General features: G+C 18.7%; 1 protein-coding gene across 42 annotated transcripts in view; it reads right to left on the bottom strand.

Annotated features, from left to right (window-relative positions):
- LOC409422 overlaps positions 1-23,939 on the bottom strand; it is a 198,351-nt gene that overhangs the window by 2,133 nt on the left and 172,279 nt on the right. For all 42 annotated transcript variants that reach the window (XM_026439568.1, XM_026439555.1, XM_026439575.1 and 39 more), the window contains 11 exons: positions 23,723-23,911; positions 19,625-19,705; positions 19,353-19,529; positions 17,898-18,057; positions 16,219-16,368; positions 15,951-16,122; positions 15,031-15,171; positions 14,702-14,894; positions 14,396-14,567; positions 8,732-9,002; positions 7,098-7,109 (listed from right to left, as the gene is read on the bottom strand). In XM_026439568.1, the coding sequence (XP_026295353.1) occupies positions 7,098-7,109; positions 8,732-9,002; positions 14,396-14,567; positions 14,702-14,894; positions 15,031-15,171; positions 15,951-16,122; positions 16,219-16,368; positions 17,898-18,057; positions 19,353-19,529; positions 19,625-19,705; positions 23,723-23,911 (1,718 nt within the window). The remainder of the gene's footprint in view (positions 1-7,097; positions 7,110-8,731; positions 9,003-14,395; positions 14,568-14,701; positions 14,895-15,030; positions 15,172-15,950; positions 16,123-16,218; positions 16,369-17,897; positions 18,058-19,352; positions 19,530-19,624; positions 19,706-23,722; positions 23,912-23,939) is intronic.

Raw genomic sequence — 23,939 nt, 5'->3', positions numbered from 1 at the left:
ATTGAAAAAAAAACAAATTTCTTTATTTTTTTATATATCATACATTAAAAGAATAAAAAGTTACGATAATACAATCTAGTATACACAGTAAATAGCCGCTATTACGCATAATTACACTATACTTTCAACAATATTAGCTTTCTGAAAATTTCTTTCTCCAATTTTTATTGTTCTAAAGAAATAATTGTAGATTTCGGTTCACATTTATTATTTATTATTTAGAAAAAATTTTTATTTCGACTACGGAACATTTATATAGCATATCTAATGAAATTAATTAAAGAACTTTAATGAATAATTATGTAATAAGTGTTTATTTACCGAATATGTAAATATTTTATTATTAAAATCTTGGATTGGTCATTGTCCATCTATATTATAAAATAGCATATCATTTAATCATATAGAAACATTTACAATAAATCTAAAACGATAGGAATGATATGTGCGTTTGATTTTCGCATATGGAAAAATTTTGTATAGAAATTTTCTGATTTCAGCCATTTCTTCCATCATTAAAATATGATGTATTTGCTTATACATAATGTACATAAGTGTACATCGATGAAAAATCAAATAATTTTAAAAATCCAATAGAATTCACTTTTTCGTAACAAAATTTCATATGATCATTCTATGTGCGACAATTATACTATACATATAATGTGTATGATACAATAAATCTTTTTATCTTTACAATATTCTTTTAAAATAAAGAATTTTATTATCGTGAAAAATAATTTATAATTATTTAATTATTTCTATACTTTCATCGTTATTCTTTATTGAATTTTATTATATAAAAAAATAAAAAAATTTGATAACATTAAAAATAAAAATATTTTATAAAGTAGTTATATGTATAATATGTTTCTTTTTTTCTCTCTCTTTATTTTCATTTTCTATTTTCATGTTGATCCAATGTTAATAAAACGGAACTATAATATATATTTTATAAATATAAATTTTTCTATTTTTGAAAATGTAGATAGTTAGCAACATAATAAAACTATATTTAGAAACAAGTATTTTTGTATACTATCGCATAGTTATTTAGATAATTAAAATTTTACGTTGAAAAACAAATTTAAAAGAATTATTAATTTTTTGTTTATAATTTTTTTTAAAAATTGTAAACAATAAAATAAACAATTAATAAATGTTTTAAGAAACGATAATTCTTATAAAAAAAAACAATTTTTGTTTGAAGATTTTCTATTTTTTATTTTTTATATTTAATGAGTTATAATGTAAAAATGTTGAATTTTCAAGGATTGATTTCATCTTCTTAAAATGATTTCGGGCAAAAAAAAAAAAAATTATACATAAGTAATACATAAATACTACATATCCTCAAAATTTCATAATTTTTTCAATTTTCAGATTAAAGATCTTTCCTTATAAATCTTATGAATATAATATTTATTTAAAATATTTCTAATAACTGAGCCGAGTATAAATTATAAAATTCAACTATATTCATTGTTTTTTTAAATACTACTTCTTCTATTACTAATTCTTTTTGTATTAATCAATTTCTCGCGTTATTCTGAATAAGTATTAAAATATAATTATGAAAAATTCAATTCTCAAAATATTTACTTTCTTTTTCCATACTTCCATATTTAAATAATCAAATTTGTATTTAAATTTTCACTGCATTCTAAACATATTTTTTTTATACATTTTTTTATATTTTTCATTATATTCTTCAATTATTTGGCATTCACATTTTTAACAGTTCCTCTTAATTCATCTTTTTTTATATTATATTTTATTGAAATAAAAAATTGTGAATACATTGTTTTTTAAGAAATTTTACAAGAAAAAGTCAAGAGGATTTTTAAATAAAACAAGGTAGTAACCAAAGTGTGATCACTATAATATTCATTTTTATAAGATAGTTTATGCAATTAAACATTTAAATATTTATTGTAGATGCTGAAAAGAAACTATTTTGAAAAATATTGAATTTTTTATGATTATTACTTTAATATATTTTTACTCAGAATAGCATTAGAGGAATAAATTCATATGAAAAAGAAATTATAGAGCATTCAAAAAATATAATTGCAACTGCAGTGATATACATTTTTATAAAAAATTGAGTTACAAGATGATAGAAGATTATTAAATTTTACAATTTTTTTCTATCTTTAATAAAAGAGTTATAATTCGGTTGAATTATTAGATAAATCTTATATGGATATATATATAATTATTAAAAATTTCAATTTTGGATGTGTCATATGCCATGTTAAACGAATATTAATATATATATACACGGCATATGTTCATGAATTCATATATATGTGAATATTTAAACATACAGATAATTTGCATAAAATCAGTTAATCAAATTACATTAGCGATAAAAAAAATAATTTATTAAATTTATAGTTTCATGGTATATATTCGCATGTATAAGTTCATAATAGATATATACATATTGCACACAAATATTTTCAGTCATATTAATAAATGAATGCTTTTCATTAAATAAAGCATAATTCGTATCCGGATATTACAATGTTTGAATTAATAATGTTTACTTTACATAGTTGTTTATAATATGATTAATAATTTACAACATGATTTTTCTTCTCTTCGACAATCACAATATTTTTATAATTAAAATATATAAATTTAAATATAATAAATATAAATATGATTAATTTTACAATTGCAAAATATTTTTTTTGATATTTATTAATATAACATTATTAATACAACAATATGAAAAAAAATTTCGGATTATAAATGCGATATATTTCAAATATTATTGATAATTTAGAATACCGATTTACTCAAAAAAACTCATGAAATATTTAAAAATGTATTAAATAATATTAATAATATAATATTATATTATATAATATTATATAATATATTATATTAATAATATAAGTAAATAGTAAAAACGAATGATATTTATGTAAAAATTATAATTTTAATATTTCTGATTTCTAATAGAAGAATAAAACATGGATATTCAAAAGTTTTATAATAAATATTCAATTATTGAAATCATAGTTAAAATATAATCAAAACTTTAAGGCAAATTTAATCTATTCATTTATATTTTAATTTTAGAATTTCATGTGAATTTTTCAAATATTTCAAGAATATAAAATTTGATATGAAATTTTAGATTTTAGATTTTAAATAATTCAATGTTGTTAATTTGAAATATTGAAGATGAAGGCAATTTGAAACATAGAATATTTTAAAGATTGTTATTCAGATTAGTAAATGATGAGGAGATATTTATTGTAACTTACAAACAAAATGATTGATTGTAAACCTATATTTAACAGAGATTTTGGAAAACAACTAATTGATTATATTAATGGAGAATAAATTTTATGAAGATTAAAATGGAAATCAATATTTATCTAATATTATAATTTCTATATTGTTTTTGTATTTGATTATATCACAAGATAGTATAATATTAATAAATATATATATTATACTATCTATCTACTCTACTATATATTATTTTAATTTTGTTAATAAAAAAAAGAATAATTTGGAATATTATTATTTTAAATTACTTTAATGAAATTCTTACTTGTATTATTTTTTGAAAATTAAAATAAAGTTTCAGATACTTTATGTTTTTTAATATTATTCGGAATTTGAAATATCATAGTTTATTAATTTCCATATAATTTCTTAATTTCATATAGTTTTATTTGTTCTCAATTTTTTGCAATAAATTTCTATTCATCTTAAATAAAATGATATTTCTAATTTTTTTTAATATTGTAATGTTATTGTAATTACAAATTTTCTTTTATTATTACAATATTAAAATTGAAAAAAACAATTAAAAAATATCGATTGAAGTATTGCAAAATATTTAATTTCCAATAAAATCTGCAATTATCTACAGTTATTTATTTGCTTGTGATTTTAATAAAAAATCTAAATCAAATCTTAATTGAGATGTGCTTATATATATTTTTCAAATCTTATATTTACATTGAACATTTTATCAATTTTATCATTATATAAAAATTAAAAAATAGATTTCTATTAATTTTTTCTAAGATAAATTTCAAATTTATTTTTCATATAAATGATGACAATTTATATTGTAAGTTTTTGCAATATATTTATCTTGCATCAAGAAATAAATAAAAGAATAAAAATGATTTAAAAATATATTGTAATTAAAGTTTGAAATATTATAATTTCAAAAATTATTATTTTTTTTAAAGATACAAGTAATTATATTTTACTATAATTTCATCATTTTCTTCAAAATGTAAATGTTTCTTTAATAATTTTTTAATTAATTATCTTACGATTAACATAATAACTTTTTTCTTCTCAAAAATATATATATATATATATATATATATATATATATATATATATATATATATATATAATTTGGAACAATTTTAAAAAATTTATAATATATATAATTTTATATTATTTATATAACTCTTAATTTATGACTTTATTTTTTCTCAATAATTTTTTCTAATTTTTAAATTTTTTGTTATTTAATTTCGTTATAATTTTGTTTGTTATGACATTTGTATAATCTAAATATAAATATTTTATATTTATTATATATATAAACATTTTAATAAAAAATTTTCTAACAAAAGAAAATAGAGTTCCATTGAATGAACATTATTATATAATATATACATAATGCTATTTTAATTAATTTAAATTATTGTTTTTTAAATATTAGAAATCCTGTAATTTGGCAATATTGTTAACAATATTTAAAATGTTTAATCATTTATTTTAATATATAAGTGAATAAAATATTTCACTTTATCTTTTAAATGTTTTATTAATCGTAAATTGTATGTATATAGTTATATATTTATATTTCGAATTTTTGTTTTTCATTTAATAGTAAGACAGCATTTATCATATTTTGAAAAATTATCTGTAACTATAGAAATTATTTTGTTGATTATTTTCTAATTATATAATATTTTTAATATCTATAATTCATTCATGATATTTTGACAAGTATGATATTTTTTTATATTCTTAAAATATATGATTGTATACTATCTAAAATATAATATAAATTATTATTTATATTATTATTATATGTATATTGTCTTAAGAAAGACGAAAGATGTTTATCATAAATATTATGTTTTTAACAATTCTCTTTAATTTTTTTTTTTTGATTTCTTTTTTCAAAACAATTTATATATTTTTAATTGCTTCTTTCTTATATATTTTATATAATTTGGTTCCAGAATATGTATGAAATTTTAAAAACTAAGAACAAAAAAATGATAATTGATTGATTACTATTAATTTAATTATTTCTTATACGATTTTATAAATTGTAGTTTACAATGTTATGAGAATATGATTATTCTCGATTTTTTAGATGTGAAATTTGAATGGAATGTACAATTTAATTATTTCATGAGGATAGATTTTCATCATTTTTTCCTACGTATTCATATCATTTTCGATATTATATTAATATTCGATAATGAATCTTGTGATGAATAATTTGTGAATTTTATACGATGTATTAACTAGAAATGTCTACGTAATGAATCTATTGTTATCCACTATCCTATATAAATTTATTATTGTTGTCTTCATCATATATATTGCAGATATATTTTTTTGCTAATTAGAGAAGTTATAGAATAGAAGTTATATTATATTGCTTTATCCAATATTTTGTTATTCATTTTAAATATATATTTGAATAAAATTATTAATAACTGTAATAAAATAAATCAAATTAATCAAATTAATAAAAATTAATATAGAAAAATTAATATATGATAAAGTGAAAAAATTTTATCGAACACATTTATTTGCGAACATTTACAAGGAAATTTATCAAAAATAAAAAAATTACTATAGAATATAAAAAGTATGAAAATATGTAGAGATTTTTTTTCTTATAGTTAATAAGATGAAATACGAAATTTCATTGTATTCATAAATATGCATATATATATATATATATATATATATATATATATATATTTAAATTTAAATGTATGAATATGTATAATAGAAATACTCGTGTACTTAAAAATTATATGGATTCGGATTCGGATCTTTTTATCATATGTGAAATAGAATTTTTAAATATAAATTTTTAAATATTTTTAAATGAAAATAAATGTAAAAAATAAGTATAAAGAGCATGATTCTCCATCTTTGAATCAATAAAGATTTGTAAATAAATTGAAGAACAAAATTTTTTTCACAAAATCCGAACGATCCATAAAATGTTTAAAATGTTTGATGTTAGATTTGAAATATTTTAAGCTTATCATAATTCATGAGAAAATAGATTAATAATTCATTATATATTTTAATTGTCTGTTGTCATATACATTAATAAAGTATAATGGCATTATATGTTTATACATATCTCTAAAGGTATCTGCAAACATCTATATGTATAACGTATAAAAAAAATTCGACATATATATAAGAATAATTTTTTTTTGCAAAAATTAAGATCGAACGACGGTAACATGTAAAAAAATTGTTCAAAATCTTAGCCTTTACAAAAATATATAAAAATCATTTAAATCAGTTTTTTAAAAAATTTTTAATCTATTTCGAGAAAAAAAAATATAAAAACTATATAATGATAGATTTAGGATATTTATTAATATGATATCATAATAAATATTATTTTTCTTGCAATTGACAAAAAAATAAGCAAATTATAAATAAAATGAATTTAAAAATTAATGGAAATTTAAATTTTTTAAGAGAGAATGATTGATTGGTTTGCAACCTTTGGAATTTTTTATTCTTGCAATATAGAATATAATACAATAAAAAAAATTTGATTTTGAATTTCAATATCATTTTGTATACTTTCTTTTACAGATATTTATCTTTCATATATATTTATTCCAGAACTGCAGAATTACGATATGATGGAATTATATTTACTTTTTATTCATTCTTTTTACATAATGATTATCAAACATTCTTTTTCTTCAAGTTTCAATTTTTTTCACGTTGTCATGTATACATACGATCGTTTCAATTGTATATATATATAGGGCGCGATATTTATCATTAAAATATGTTATCGTAACTAACAATCTTTGACTTACCCATGGTTTTCCCTGAAGATGGCGGCAGTATGGCAACAGATAAAAGCATTAAAAATCTGAAAAGCAAACAGCTTGAATGAAGATATAATAAATCAAAATGTGTAATGCGAATACAATGAGCGTTATCATAGTTTGCTGTGTATAGAAAATTTGAAAAAAAAAAGAGAGAAAAAAAAATAAAATTTAGCAATGAAAAATCGATATTTTATCATGTTTGATGTTGATAACTTCTGATATAAGACAAAAAATAATGGAAAATATGATGAGGTGAATTACAAATTGATTAAAAGAAAATAAGATAATTATAATTATTTAACAATAAATCTTATCTTTAATTTTAATTATTTTTATATTAATTTTATTAAATTTATTATAGAAATCAATATTTTCAACAATCTTTTCTTTATATAATCGTCATTCGACCATATTTTATAAAAATATTTACAAAAAAATGATGCTATTATTATATAAAATTTCCTATATATATATCTATATATGTACGTGCATGACAATACATACATAGTATGCAACTATTAGTTATCTTTTATTAATATAATGTGAATATATCAATATATATGAATATGGCAATAACAATTAATATATATAATGAATCAAAAAAATACTTTTTATATTATTCATTCATGAATTATAATAGATTTGAAATATCTCAATTACAATCAATATTTGAATATTTTACAGAAATTATTATAATGATAGCAATATAATTTTGATGAATTTTATAGAAATAGTTCTCGAAAAAATATTTGACACGTATTTTTTATCGTTTGACATCTTAAAAAAATAAAATCAGTTTTTAAAGTTAAGAATTGAAAATATATTTTTTAAAATATTAATTGTTTAATTATTAATAATTAGATGATATATAAAAAAATTAATTTTTAAAAAATTTATATATATATATATAATATATATATAAATAAGTGAATTTCTTATTCAAAAGCATATAATTTAAAAAAAAATTTTTTTCTATGTCATCTAATTCTCAAGATATTCCAAAAAAATTTTTTTAATCTTTAACTTTGAGAATTGATTTTATCTTTTCAAATATATAATATTAATCAATAAAAAAAAATATTTGTTTTATATATTTTTTTGAAAACTATCCCTCCTAAAAATTTTATAAAATGTACGAGTTCTTTTAGACTCGTACATTGTATAATTTCGATCGTTCGAGTTATTTTATATTTTATTTTTATTCTATTTAAAAAAAAATTCTAATTCTGTCTAAATTCTTCATGAATAGATTATGTGTAGTAGTATATAAGTTCATTCGTTATACATTCTATCAGATTTGTTTAAAAAAAATAATAGATAAGTAGTAGCATACACGTTATCGATACATATAGGCGAAATTTAATATCATACATTAGCATACGTGCTTAGTAATCATTTTTTGCGGCCATTATATGTATAGAAGAAAATTTTTTAAAATTTTCTCTTCTATAACATATTTTAAAATTCATTAATTTTGTTAAAGTATATTTAAGAAGATTTATTTTCTATATAATCAATTATAATCAACTATAACTACTATAATCACATTTAGCATAAAGATGGTTTTGCAATGGAAACTGAATAAATAAGAATAAAACTGAATAAGCATAAAAACTTACCCAAGTGGAGGTGGCATTGGAAGTTCTTTATCGAAGCCTTGTTTTCCTAGCAACCAATAAGTAGGCATTTTCCCTTTGCCTTTAACTTCAGTTGGCCCGCGATATTCGATTTGATATCCACCCACTTGAGTCAATCGATCTCTAGTAGCTTGACTAAGATGAATACGCCATGGTGCGCCAGTGGATTCCATCCTTGACGCGGTATTGACAGTATCACCAAAAAGACAATATCTTGGCATTGTCAGACCAACAACACCAGCGCAGCAAGGACCTATATTCATACAATTAATATATCAAAAAACGATGATATATATAACTTCTTTTGCTATTATTAAGAATGACATTCATATTTTAGTGTCATGATAATAGACTATTGTATTTCTAATTGTATTATTGTATATAATACTAATTGTAGTATTAAAATACGAAATATTTTTATTCGAAAATTTATTATTATTTTTGTCAAGATTATAATGTTTTCATTACATCATATTTTGATGAATTTGCTTCTCTTTTTGTCGATTTTAACTTGCGATTGTATCTGGAAATATATTGCAAAAAGCAACATTTTAAACAATTTTTACTTTAAAACATAACTGGCCATTAATCTAACCAAAAAAAGATTTTTTTGAAATCTGTCTATATGCACTTATAATAACATGTGCAAATTTCTTGATCGTTATTTGTTATCAACTGCTTACATAGATACGATATAATGAATGAACAAATATCATCATTTTTAGTATTTATCGATAGTGAGTGCTTCGTATTCATAAAATAAAAAAATAAAATGTAAAAAATACTTGGATGATGGAAGTTATAATAATCGAAATTATCAGCCTAATTTAATATTTATCACTGTTAACTTTACTAATTATTATAATTTTGATCGTTCAAGATGTTTTACAGTTCGTTCACAAAAATTGAAAAATTCCAAGCTTTACATAAATGAATATTAAGTTATATTAATTCATTGATAATATTAGTTTAATTATATATTTTAAATGCTGATCATGAAAATGTGTTGTATAAAAACAATAGATAAATAGTATTGACGCATAATATTGTCAAACGCGCATTATAATGAAAGAACTAATGTTACTTTGTTAACATCTTGAAAATTATAAATTTACAACAATTGTAATCTTGAAGCATAAATTTCTAATCGAATTATATACATCATATATCTTTCAATTCTTAATAATTGAAATTGAAAACAAGTCGAAAACCAAATTGACTGTCAATTATGTGCAAAGAATAAATTTATTCATAATGATGTTCCTAATAATATATACTTTTAATGTCATTGAGATCAAGTTTATTAAGGCGAGAAGAAAGTTAATTGATAAATTTCCAAAGAAAAAAAATTAATTTGAAAAAATTTATTGTTCTTATTATTAATATTATTTATTATTTTTGATCTCTCTTCATCAAACATAACATATTTTGTATTTCGATACATGTTTTGTCAATATTATAGTGAGATATATATATATATATATATTGTCTGTAGAATATATATATATATATATATATATATATATATGTAATTGAAACATTTAGTTTATAAGAAACTTGCGAAAAAGTTAATATACATAATAATATACATATAATAATATATATAATATACATATATACATAAGTTAATATACTTTTGAAAAATCGATTTTAGAAATCAAATCAAATATAAAACATTGATATATAAAAATGTTGAAGTTTTTATTAAATTATTATTTATTAAATTATAAGCAATTGAAGTTTTGTATTAGATGAAGTGATATGAAGATAGAAGTTGGGTCTATTTTTATTGTATCACTGTCTTATTTTTCGTTTTGTTTTATTTAATGTATCATTTAAATTATTTATAATTTATAAGCTCAATGTATTTATATATGTTAATTTTTATGTTTGTTTGGTCTTTAAAATCAACTCTTTTAAAGAGTTTCTAATGAATATAATTAATATTTTTTAATTTTTAAATTTCGAAAAATTTCAATGACTGATTGATAAAATTTAGGAGGATTAAAGATGAAAGATTTCAAACGAAATATTGAAATAAAAATTTTATTTTTAATAAATTATTATTTTTTGAAATATTAATAAACAAATTTTAGTATTGAACGAATACATTGAATGAAGAGAGACTGGGAAGGATTGATACATAAATAGATTTGATACATTTTTTATATTTTCCACTACTTTCCATATTTTTAAAAATAAAAAAGAAGCATACACTTTAATATAGAATGGTCTATACAGATCATATTAAAATATAATTATTTTAAGCAAATTTATTAATCTATTTTATTAAAGAAAATATATTTTCGTATTGAAAAATATAAATTTTTATTTTATTTATATAAAGTTTTTATCTGTGTACTGATTTATATATTTTTTTTATGAAATATCATTAATTTTATTTTAAAAATATATCCAATATATTACATATATATTACATATATATACTCTTATAGTTTTCAAGTTAAAATTAAATATTATTAAAATTATTGTTTTCATAAAACATACAATTAAAGGAGATTTGATATTATATCTTTCTAAAATAATTTAATCTTGTATAATCTATAATAAATATTTTCCAGTAAACAAATTATGATGGATATTTTAATAGATGTTGTTTAAATGAAAATGTAAAAATTATCAAATAAATTTAATATTATTAAATTTAAAATAAATAAATAATATGCTGTACTGGAAATTATTAACTGAAAATAAATTAATAAAAAAAATGACTAAAAAAATACAAAATCAATAAGATATCATTATCTAGATATATAATTAAAAGTAAATATAAAAGTAATAAAAATATAATTTTTATCAAAATTTTATAACATCACAAATATTAACAAATAAAGAACAAAAATTACTAATATTTATTAACTTTAGCAAAATGATACAGATATTGAGAGTATAGATGAAAATGCAACTTGCATTTATTGCAATTTTTTATATTCACATTTGACGCCAAATGACTATTGGATTCAATGTCAAATATGTTCCAAATGATGTCATACACAATATGCTGATATAATAACCATTCGAATAAAAATGTTTCATTATAAAATTTACACGAAATAAATATTTATATTTATATTTTATTTTCATATGTTTTCCATAATTATGTATTATATCTTTCTATAGATGAGATACTTTGTATCACTTATGAAAAAACATTTTTAAAATTTTTTAATTTTATATAATAATATAATAATTTTATATATAATATAATAATTTTTTAAATTTAAAAAACATTTTTTATTTAAATATAATTTAAAAAATTTATATTTGTTTTTATTAAAAAATGTTGTAAAGAATGTTAAATGTAAATATGCAAAAAAAATAAAATATTATTCAGATCATTAAAATATTATTTCTTTTATATAATCTTTTTTTTTAAAAAATGTATCAATTCTTCGTAATCTCTTTTATATATGACTAATATACATTGATATACATTATATATATACATCTATGGAGAATGAATTCTAGACAATATCTATTCTAGATCAAAATAATGAAAAAAGTTCGTATATACATATGTCCAATAAAGCTTAATTAATTATAAGCATTTTAAATTTGTATTAGATAGAGTGAGATGACAAAAGAATGAGATGCAGTCAATTAGATGACCATATTACGTATATATCGTTTGCGTAACGAAGCCTCTCAATAAAAGTAAGCGCGCTGATGTTCTTTTATGTATAAATAAATCTTTCAAATGAATATTAGTGTAATATAATATAATTATGTATTATGTAATTCTTTATTTAATAAAAACTTATTTTGAATAAATTTCAATAAATTCTAGAATATTAATATTTACATTAATTTATTTTGTAAATAATTTATTTATTTAAATTAATAGATAAATCATTTTATGATTATGATACATTTTATTTAAATTCATAAATTGATTTGTTGTATGACACTCAATCTATTTATCGAAATTCATAAAAGCAAATCAAAATATATTTTTATAAGATTTCAGATTAGAAAGATTGAATATGTTTTTCTACATACAAAGTTGCTTACAATTCTCATATGTATAAAAAAGTCAATTTGAATTTCATAAATCAATGCATCAATTAAAAAAATCTTTATCTTTATTTCATTTGAATCTTTTTTATTCTGATATAAGATTATTAAATAGAAAAAAAAAAAAAATAATCAAAATTCAATATCTATATTTTAATCATATCATTTAATATCGCATTTTATATATTACTAAAAAATCATAATTTTTTTTTCATTTACTATTGTATATTAGAGATATTTGACTATTCACATTAATTTTTTACAATAAAATTAAATTTCAATTATTATTTATTATCATACAACTTAATTTTATATGAAAATCAAAGCAACAATATGTTATTGAAATAGCGTTATTAACAATTGATCGTAGGCTTTAGAAAAAAAAAACTTGAGAGAAAGACAAAAATGAGATAATAATATTCAAAATTGAATCTTATTTATATTTGTATTATATATAAATTATTTGCATTAAAAATATAAAAATCTAGGTCAATAATCTTTCCTATTGCTTAAATAGTATAATATTTTTTACTTGCTCTTCGTGTCGGTTCGTTTGTTGATAATGTATAAAATAAATAGATTTCAAATCAAAAATAATAGATTAAAAAAGAAATTAGTGAATTTGTAATATTCATTCAAGATTTACATAAAAGAAACAATTGCAATATATATGAATTTTTTATTATTTGAATTATATTAATGTGGAATATTGATATTCATATTATTAATATATGATATCCAGATAGACTATTATTTCTCTTCTACATAAGAATAAGAAATATTGAATGCAAGTAAAATAAAAATAAAGATTTGTCAATAATTTACCTAGTTCAGTAATAATCTGAAATTCAAATTGATTTAAGTATCATTATTATTTGAGACTTTTTTATATATGTGAAAATAATTAAAAAATGGTGTATATAAAAACATATTCAATCTTTTTAATTCGAAATCTTATAAAAACATGTTTTGATTTGTTTCTATGGATTTGGACAAGTATAGCAATGAAACACAATGATTCATTTATAATTTTAAATGAAATATTATGTAATTATCGTATAACTTCAAATATTGTGAAATTTGTTATAATTTATCTGATATAAGTTTCAGTTAAATAACAAATTATATAGATTTTAATTTGCATAATTAAAAGATTTTTTTTAAACGATATAAAAATGTTGCATTACATTATATATTTACATTCGTTGTATATTATATTAAAATTCAAAAATAACTATTTATATATAAAAAAATATCAATATATTTACTTTTATTACTTTTATTGCTCTACTATATTATAAGCAACATTGCAATACTTTCGCGCACTTGAATGATTTTCGCTCTTCTATATAATAATAAAAATTAATAATTATAAAAATTAAAATGCTTATAATTTGTTAATTAAGCTTTATGGGATATATATGAACTTTTTTTTATCGTTTTGATGAATCCATTTTCCAAAAATATTTCACATTTTTATGAACATTCTATATATTTATATTTAATCTATCTTTTTCTATCATCAATCACTTTTTTTCTATCATCTATCAGAGTTTTTTTTGGAATTTTATGTAAAATAGATAATTTTAATAATAAAATTAGTTACTTAACCTGTATGAAGACCAATTCGTAATCTCAATTGAGTTTTTGGCAGATGTTTCAATTTGAATTTTCCACTTTGATGCAGCAAATCGAGAGCCATCGTAGCTATTTGAGAAGCATGATCAGATATTCTTACAGGACAACCTCCTACGACCATATAAGCATCTCCTATAGTTTCCACCTATAACAATGAAAAATAAAATGTTCTTCGTTTAATGGTAACAGATAACGATTTTCTTTACCAAACATTGTTCGAGTGAACATCGATTACAGTTTTCAATTGTGTTGTACCGTCTATTGCATCTACTTCATCACCTTATATACAGTATATGCGTTGATCGTGGCATCGAAGCACGTATATAAATCGTTTAAAAGATCGACTACTTGGAACGGGGTTGAATGTGCTGAAATTGTTGTGAAACCAACTATGTCCGAAAAATAGATCGTTACTTCTCGGAATTCTTCAGGATCGACTGGCATACCAAGTTTTAATTTTTCAGCAACAGAGCTGTAACATTTTGTATTTATATATTATATATCGATGTATTGATCATAAAAAAAAAATCTATATTTTTCATCATAAATAGAAAGAGGAGGAGAGAAGAGAGATATTTTGGATAACTTGGAATATTTAGGTATATTACCTGGGTAACATTCGATTCAATAATTGTTCCGTTTTCTTTTTTTCCATGTCTAATTGTTCCGTGCGTTCACGTATCAATTCTTCTAAATTGTTTGAATACTTTTCCAACATTTGAAACATCGTGTCGACAATATTGACTTTTCTATAGATAATAAATATGTATTTGTTAACAACGGATGATAAAATTCATGCTATTATGTATGATAATTTCCTCAAATATATATAAGATTCAAGAATGCGTATGGATGTTCACATAATGGACTTTCAGTGTGTAAATTGAAATAGAATAAATATTACAAAATGATGATATATATGTATAAAATGAATTTTATATATATATATATTTAATATATATATGTATAAATGAATACATGATTATGAAAAAATTATTTTTAAACTATGTTTTGTTCTTATTTAATTTATCTTCGCTCATTACTTTCGATTAGTCAGATTATAATCATATACACTTCCCTCTTTTCCCAGTAAATATTAAAACTTTTATTGAATATAGTTTAGTTTTTTGTCATATAGTTTATGACATTTATTACTTTAAATATCATTAAAATTTTACATAACGCGATTCAATTTTAATCAATCAGCGGTATTTTTTTTTTTATTTTTTTCTTGTTAAAAATAATTGCCGTATTTGAATCATAAATTTGAGATTATATTCACATAAATATATTATAAAAATATTTATAAATAAATATATTAACTGTTTGAATTTGAATGACTGATATGAAATTTAGAAATGATAAAAAGGGAAAGATGGTCTCAAAGAGATCTCATAAAAAAAATATTAATTTTAAAAACTTTTCTTTTTTTATTTTTTCATATCGATCGATCATTGGAATTTTCGAAAGAATATTCAATAAAATAGAAAGAAGAATAAATTAATATTGTTCATTTCATTCTGTTTACCTTCCATGATTTAATTTTTTGAAAAGATCGTGAACATCATTGAAATCAGGCCTCATATCCGGTGTTTCTGCCCAACATTGACGCATAATATTTATCGCTTCTGGTGGTGCTGCACCTTTGCTTACAGATGGTCTAATCAGTGGCGGTGGTTTCATTACTTTTTCGATAATATCTATAAGAGGGAAATGCAAATTTTAATTAGAATTCTTTTCAATAAAGAAAAAAAAAAATAGAATATATTCAATCATTAAAAATTTTTATTCATTACCTTCTGCCGATAGAGCGAGCATGCAAAATGGTTCTCCACGAACTACTACCTCCTGCATAATGATACCAAAACTATAAACGTCTCCCGGTTGCGTTCCTTTTTTTTGAAGATTTGGTTGTCTTAATAATTCAGGCGCAGTCCATAAAAGATCTAAAGATAACAGAAGAAGAAGAATATAAGAAAAATAATTATTGCGAATTTGCATTAAAAAATTTAAAATGTTTGCAATTAAAACTTAAAATTATTAAAAAACAGACAGTTTAGATTTCGCTGATTTTGAAATATATTTTAAAAATCAATATTTTAAATTTTTTCCTATGTATATAATTATTATTCGATTTTAATTTTTCAAAACATTTGCAAAAAAATTAATGATATTTATTATATTGAATTATATACTGATGTATATAATATTATTAGATTCATCTGGTTATTTCACATCATTCAAATTAAACTTAATTCTTATTTTTGTTTTATAGATAATATAAACGCAAGTTTGACTTATATATTTCGGATTTCGGAAAATTACATATTTAAATTTATAAAATATAATACAAGGATAAAGAAATCAAAAATGGTTTAAGAAAAGAATTGTTAAATGAAATATTAGCTATATCACAGATATAGATATGCATATAAATACTATTGTAATATCTAATCGTGTGAGTTTATAGAACATATATGTACATTCGTGAATATCTGAAGAAGTTAAAATAAATATAAAAATAAATAAACACAAAAAATGTCGTTAATGTTTATTTATTATTTAAATTATAAACAATTGAAATTTATATTAGAAAATAAAATAAAAAAAAATTAATAATTTGTATCCGTTTATTTTCTAAATTTAACATGATAAATAATTTTTACAGATAAATTTAATCTTATACAAAAATATTAATATATAAAAATACGTAAAAAATTTTTTTAAGAACAAGCATCAATAACACTATTATTAATATATGTTTATATTTTAATATGATTTATGAAATTTGTGTTATCATTTTATCGTACATATTTTTTACATATATAAGCCAAAGTTGTAGATAAAAATATAAATTACGATTGATCTTCTTCTATATTAAGAAAATTATTATATTTTATATGGGTATGATAAAAAATTTGAATATATTACATTAGTCTTGAAAAATTCGTAGAATGTTATTTTTATTGCTGAATATATAAATATTATTAATTTAAGGAAAAATTGAATATAATTATAATTTTTTTTTTTATAAAAGATATACATATTAATCATATTACTGATAAAAATGAAATCAAATATGATATAATTAAAATAATTTTAAATTGATAATATTGCATTATATTTATTTCGTTCAGTTTTATTTTCTATGATTTTCTATCATTATTTTTCATTTGTTATTATTTGTTCTCATATATTTATATATTAAATCATATATTTTCTTTTCTTATCGCTATCTTCAAAATTTTCGGCAGAATTTGAAACAATTGACTTTTGTATTATATTTAAAAAAAAAGATATTTCTGTTAAAAAACGAGGACGAATCTCTTTTCTAAATATTTACAATTAAAAAATTAACAATTTTTTTTATTAATCTGAAGATATTTTTAATGAAATCTATGTTATATGAATTTTTATGTAAATCAAAGCTAGAAAAGATAATATTTTTTATTGTTAATTTATATTTATGTCATACCTCTAGCTGTTTTTATTGGAGGAACAATATTTTGTGCTTCATAAAAAACAGGCAGTCCATAATCGGTAACTTTAAGAACCCAACGAGCATCGATGACACAGTTTCGCGAAGTAAGATAACCATGTACACGTATTGGTGTACCATGAAGATATCTCATACCCTTTGAATAAAATCATATCAAATATTAATGTTCGATTTATTATCTTATTTTTTTATTTTTTACAATTGATTATTCAATATGTCCATTTTAAATATCTACACATGATTTTGAATTTTTAATAGAGATAAATATTTCGAATAAATAATATACTATGATAATAATATTTTCCTCTTGAGATAATAAAAAAATCTAATAAAGGTCAAATTTTTAAATTTTTTGATGAAATTATTTTTTATTTATTATATATTCTTATAACATATAATATTAAGACAAAACATTATGTATTTTTTATAAGCTGCTGAATTATTAATTTTCAAATTTTATTGCCGTCATTAGCACTATCCAGTATCCATTATGAGGAGATCAGATATTTTGTATGTCATATAATATCATATAATTCTCTAAAAAGAATTGATTGAATGTTTTAATTGATATGAAATTATAAGAAAAAAGAAATATATTTCTTTCAATAAGATACGTTATATTTATAATAAAAAATTGATTAAATTGAATAAAAATGAAATGAAAATTTTCAAAATAAGCGAATATGGCAGGTGCAATATGATCATCAAAATCGTTAGATTATTCATTGTGCATTTTTTTCTGTTCTATTTTAGAGACAAAACAGATAATTAAAACAAATAATTTATTATTATTTTCGTTCTTCATTTCAACTAAATATAGAAAATATAGTTTTATTTAAAAAATTTAATCGTGATATCAGAGCTTTCTAATAGTTTTTTAAAACCAAACTTATAATATTATCATTATAATATATTTCACTTTATACCATACATTTTTTATTTGAAATATTTTTTTTTATTTTTAATACTTATAAAAATAATTAATATAGATATTTAAAACAAACTTATATATAAGATATTAATATATTTATTGACTTGAAAGTTGATTCTAGAAATCAAAACAAATACAAAAATTGATATATATATATATATATAAGAGCGTTATTTATTAGATTATAAACAATTTAAATTTGCATTTGAAGTAAGAGAGAAATAAAATGTAACAGAAACAAAGATTTTCTTATTTCCTTTCTGTCTTATTTTCTTTATGTAAATTTTAATTTCTCATAATTTAATAAATGAAGTTTAATTAACATTTTTGTACATCAATTTTTGTATTTATTTTGCTTAAAATCGATCTTTCAAACATATATCATAAATATATCAATTCCTCCATTATAATATATATATATATATATATATATATATATAAAATATAATATAATATAATATAATATAATTTAAATTTTAGAGAAAAGAAATTTTATTTACCCGCACAAGATCGGTAAGAAATGATAATCTAAAGGACCAATCGAGCTTGATTTCATCCTGCACTAGTACGTCCTCTAAAGATCCTCTTGAACAATATTCATAAACAAGGCACGGTCTTGTCGGTTCATTTAAACATCCTATCAGGGGATTCAGATTTTCATGGCGCAGTCCATGGATCTATGATCGGAAATATGATAGAAAGCGTGAAACGCTTTTTGTTTCGCCATGATCTTCTTTTTAAAGTGCAACATTCTACAAGAGAATGCCCTTACCATGGCCAATATATCCATAGTTTTGCTTTTCAGCTCAAAAGTACCTTGAGTTGGCAGTTCTTTTAGTTGCACAAAGTCACCCTGATAAACATAATATATATAGATCGAAATTAGTTTGATTTAAAATAAATATAATTTTTATGTATTTTTAGAGAAAATACATAATTCGTTATAACTTAAATTTTACAAGTGATGATATAAAAATTATTATCTTTATTTTGGTGATTTTGATTAAATGAATAATAAATATTATAATTAATTATAATTTTTTTAATTACTAGTAATCATTATCGATTAGAAGATAGAAATCCTTTTTAGTTTTAAATAATGATAATCATATAAAAGATTCATGTTATCAATTTTAATTATTTTTAAATATCTTAGACAGAATAAGATTTTGAATAATTTTTTCTTATATATATGACTAATATATGCTTGACTTTAATTTTTCATATATGGTATAATAATAATAAAGCATGTGCATATGATCGACATTTATTTTTTATTTATATCTGTACCTATAATAAATTAATCGATTAAAAAGATTGTTCTTCTGATAAATCTAAATAAAATTTATTTATTTACATAATAATTTAAAAATAATTATTTAAATAATCCCAATTGTTATTTGATAATTAATGTATGATTTTAATTCAAATCATGTTTTTTATTTGATCCAAAATATTTAAGTTGATCGGAATATTTAATTTGAAAGAAATATTTAAAAAAAAAAATTAAGAAGTATTATTAATTAAGAATTAAAATTAAATTCTTAATTAAAATTAAGAATATTTGAAGAACATATAAATTGAAGATGAAATTCTTGAAAATTACTATTCATATAATAATAATTAATAAGTTGTAATAAAATAGTATTAAAATAGTGTAATAGTATTAATAGTATTAATAGAAAACAATAATATTATAAACATTTAATGTTGAATATTGCGAAATTACTTATTTCCATTAAAGTCAAATCATAAATAACAAATAAATCATTTAATTGCAAATACATTAATTTATTTTTTAAAAATACTTATGAAATACTTCATAAAAATTATTTTTTAAATAATCTTAGAAATTAATTTTACAATAATATAATTTAAAATTTTTCCAAAATTTTTTTGCTGCTGATTTTAATGAGTTTAAAATATCACAATTGCAAGATATATTAAGCTTACGAATACTGCAAATTATATATTTATATTTATATATTACTATTATATTATAATATCACAATTGCAAGATATATCAAGCTTGAGAATACTGCAAATTAAATACTTATATATTAATATTTATTCAATAATATATAATTAATATAAATATAATTAATATTTACACATCCTTATAAATATAAATATAAAAATAAAAATAAAGATAATTTGATAAAATATCTAAATATCTTTAGAAGATCGAAATTACAATAATAGAAGTAACTAAATTAAATATATTCATAATAATAATAATATTTATTATTGTATAAATATAATGTATTCAGTAAATAAATAATAGCTTGCATTATTCTTAATGCTTAACTTTTCGATGAATTTAAAATATAATGTTTTAGTAGTGGCTGTATAATGATATTTATGAATACATATGTATTAATGAAATTCAATATAAGTAATATAAAAATCTTGAAAACTAATACTGAGCATTAGTTGCTGAAAATTTATGTAGGAAATAGTTATTCAACATTTTTATTTTGCAATATATTCTAAAATTATGAGTGAAATACATCTTTTCCTATATAATTAAAATTACCAAATAATGTTAATTATTATTTGATAAGTAATGTATTTCAAGTAATTTTATATTTTTTATTTGATTAAGTAAATAATAAATTAAAGATTAAAAAAAATTGTTTTTTTTTAAATTGAAAATTTGTTTTTGAAATAATATTCTGATATAAGTATTAAATATATATGTATAATATGATATAATGTGATAAAAATAAATATATAATATTGATAATAATAAAAAAAAATAATATATTATAGTAATTGTGAATAATGTTAAAAAGAAACATTGTGAAATATTTTAAATAGTGTTAGAAAAAATAATATAAATATTTAAACTTAATAAATACTTAATTCCACATATTAAAATAATTATTTTCATTAAATTCAAATAACCATAGCAAATAATTTATTCAGTGAAATGAAAAATAAATTATTTAATTGTAAATCTATTAGTTAATTTTGTATTAAATACTTTATTATTAAAAAATATTAATATTATTTAAAAAAAAATTATTTTTCAAATATTTTCAATCAAAAAGTACAACATAAAATATTATCATTTAAATTAAAAATCGTTGCAGTCTCGATATGATTCTATCCTGAGATAATGATCCTATCAGAATGTTATTGTCGTTAAAACTGTATCTTTAGCAAACTTTTTGAATCGAATTTTTTATTTTTTTTATTTTTATATTTGCAATATTATCATATCAAAAATCGTGATTATATTATCTATATTATATTTTTATCTAAGTGAAAATAAGAAAATTATAATTATAAAATGTTTTCGTTATTATTCTCAAGTCAAAATAAAATATATCATCCATTCTGTGGAATTTACTTAATTTTCATTATCTATCATTATAATAATTAACATTATTATTCATTATTAAATCAAGTAGATCAAACATGAATCAGAAATCGAAAATCATGTTAGATTGCAATAATTAATGTGAAACATTTTTGATTCAGTCATATTTTTTTGATGTATATATTTTAAATTTAAATTATTGTGTAATCAACGAAATCAAATTTATTACAAACTTTATAAAAACTTATGTTTCTTGAATTAAATACAAACTTTTTGTTAAAATATATATATATATATATATATATTATATATATATAAAATATATATTACATTTATTAATATATAAATATTATATAAAAATATAATATATTATAATATAAAATATTATAATATTTCTTTTATATTTTTGTTTTATAAATTTTAGTATCTTTTTTATTTATTATAAATTCTGCAATTACTTTTATATTATTAATAGATACAATAGATAATCATTAATAAAAATATATTATTGAAAATATAGATAATATATTATAATATATATAATATAATATATATATAATATATACTATAATAATAAATATAGATAAATATATAGGTAATCGAAAGAATTTTTCATCAAATATTATTTGGCGATAATCAAAATAAGTTTTCATTAATTGTTGCGTTTTCCTTAATTGTTACAATAAAAAAAGAATTTCTTTTATCAATATTGAATATAATTAGTAATCAAATATAATTTTTTTTACTAGTAATATTTCATTATTGAAATTAATTTTCATTGTCAATAATAGTTATTTATAATTAAAAATTTCATAAATAATAATTGTCAATAATTTTATCAATAATTTATCAATAAAATATTATCAAATAGCAAAAAATTTTTATATCTAAATTATTTATATATAATAATTATTCATATTTAGAACAATTAAAAATTAACATATTTTAATCATCTCATTTTTAAAAAAATTTTTTAAAATTTGATAATTTTTTTCCATTTAAATAAAAATTATATGTAATTTTAGCTAAATTTCAATTTGAAATATAAAATTTTTTATTTTTTTATTATTTGATTTATATTTGATTTGAAGAAAAATATTTGATATAAAAAGAAATTTATAAAATTTAAATTTAATATCATATATCAATATCATATATCAATATATAATATAAATCTAATTTATATTATATTAAATCTAATTATCTAAAAAAAATTATTTGATATAGAAAGAAACTTATAGAATTCAAATATAAATTTTAATATCAAAATATTATTTTATATTATTAATATTTTATATCATAATATTATTATTAAGAATTATAAGTATTTAAAAGTTAATTTTACTAATTTTGATTGGTTTTGTATGTAATTAACACATCTAACAAAGCAAGTTATGGTTATACATACAAGGCAGATCGTCTGTAATATTTTTTTATGGATTTGAAGTATTTAAGTTTGAATAATATAAAGTTTTTTGTTATGTATACAAATGCATAAAATATTTTATACAATATATATATAAATATATATATATATATACTTACATTGTATCTTGCGCGAGGATCTTTGAAGAAATTATGACGTGCCAGGTTTCCCGTGCTAGTTCGTAAACATGGTTTCAAAGAAGATACGCTTCCCAATTGAAGTAAATCCGGCTTTTCCACTTCAGGTCCACCAAACTCTTGCAGTTGTTGCAACCAACAGCATAACATTGTTTCGATACCCTCGTCCACCTATATGAATTTGTTTATAGTATGTTTT

The sequence above is a fragment of the Apis mellifera genome, linkage group LG3 (assembly GCF_003254395.2).
Source record: "Apis mellifera strain DH4 linkage group LG3, Amel_HAv3.1, whole genome shotgun sequence".
In the NCBI taxonomy this organism is placed as follows: Eukaryota; Metazoa; Arthropoda; class Insecta; order Hymenoptera; family Apidae; genus Apis; species Apis mellifera.
This window is presented reverse-complemented; position numbering and strand designations above follow the sequence as displayed.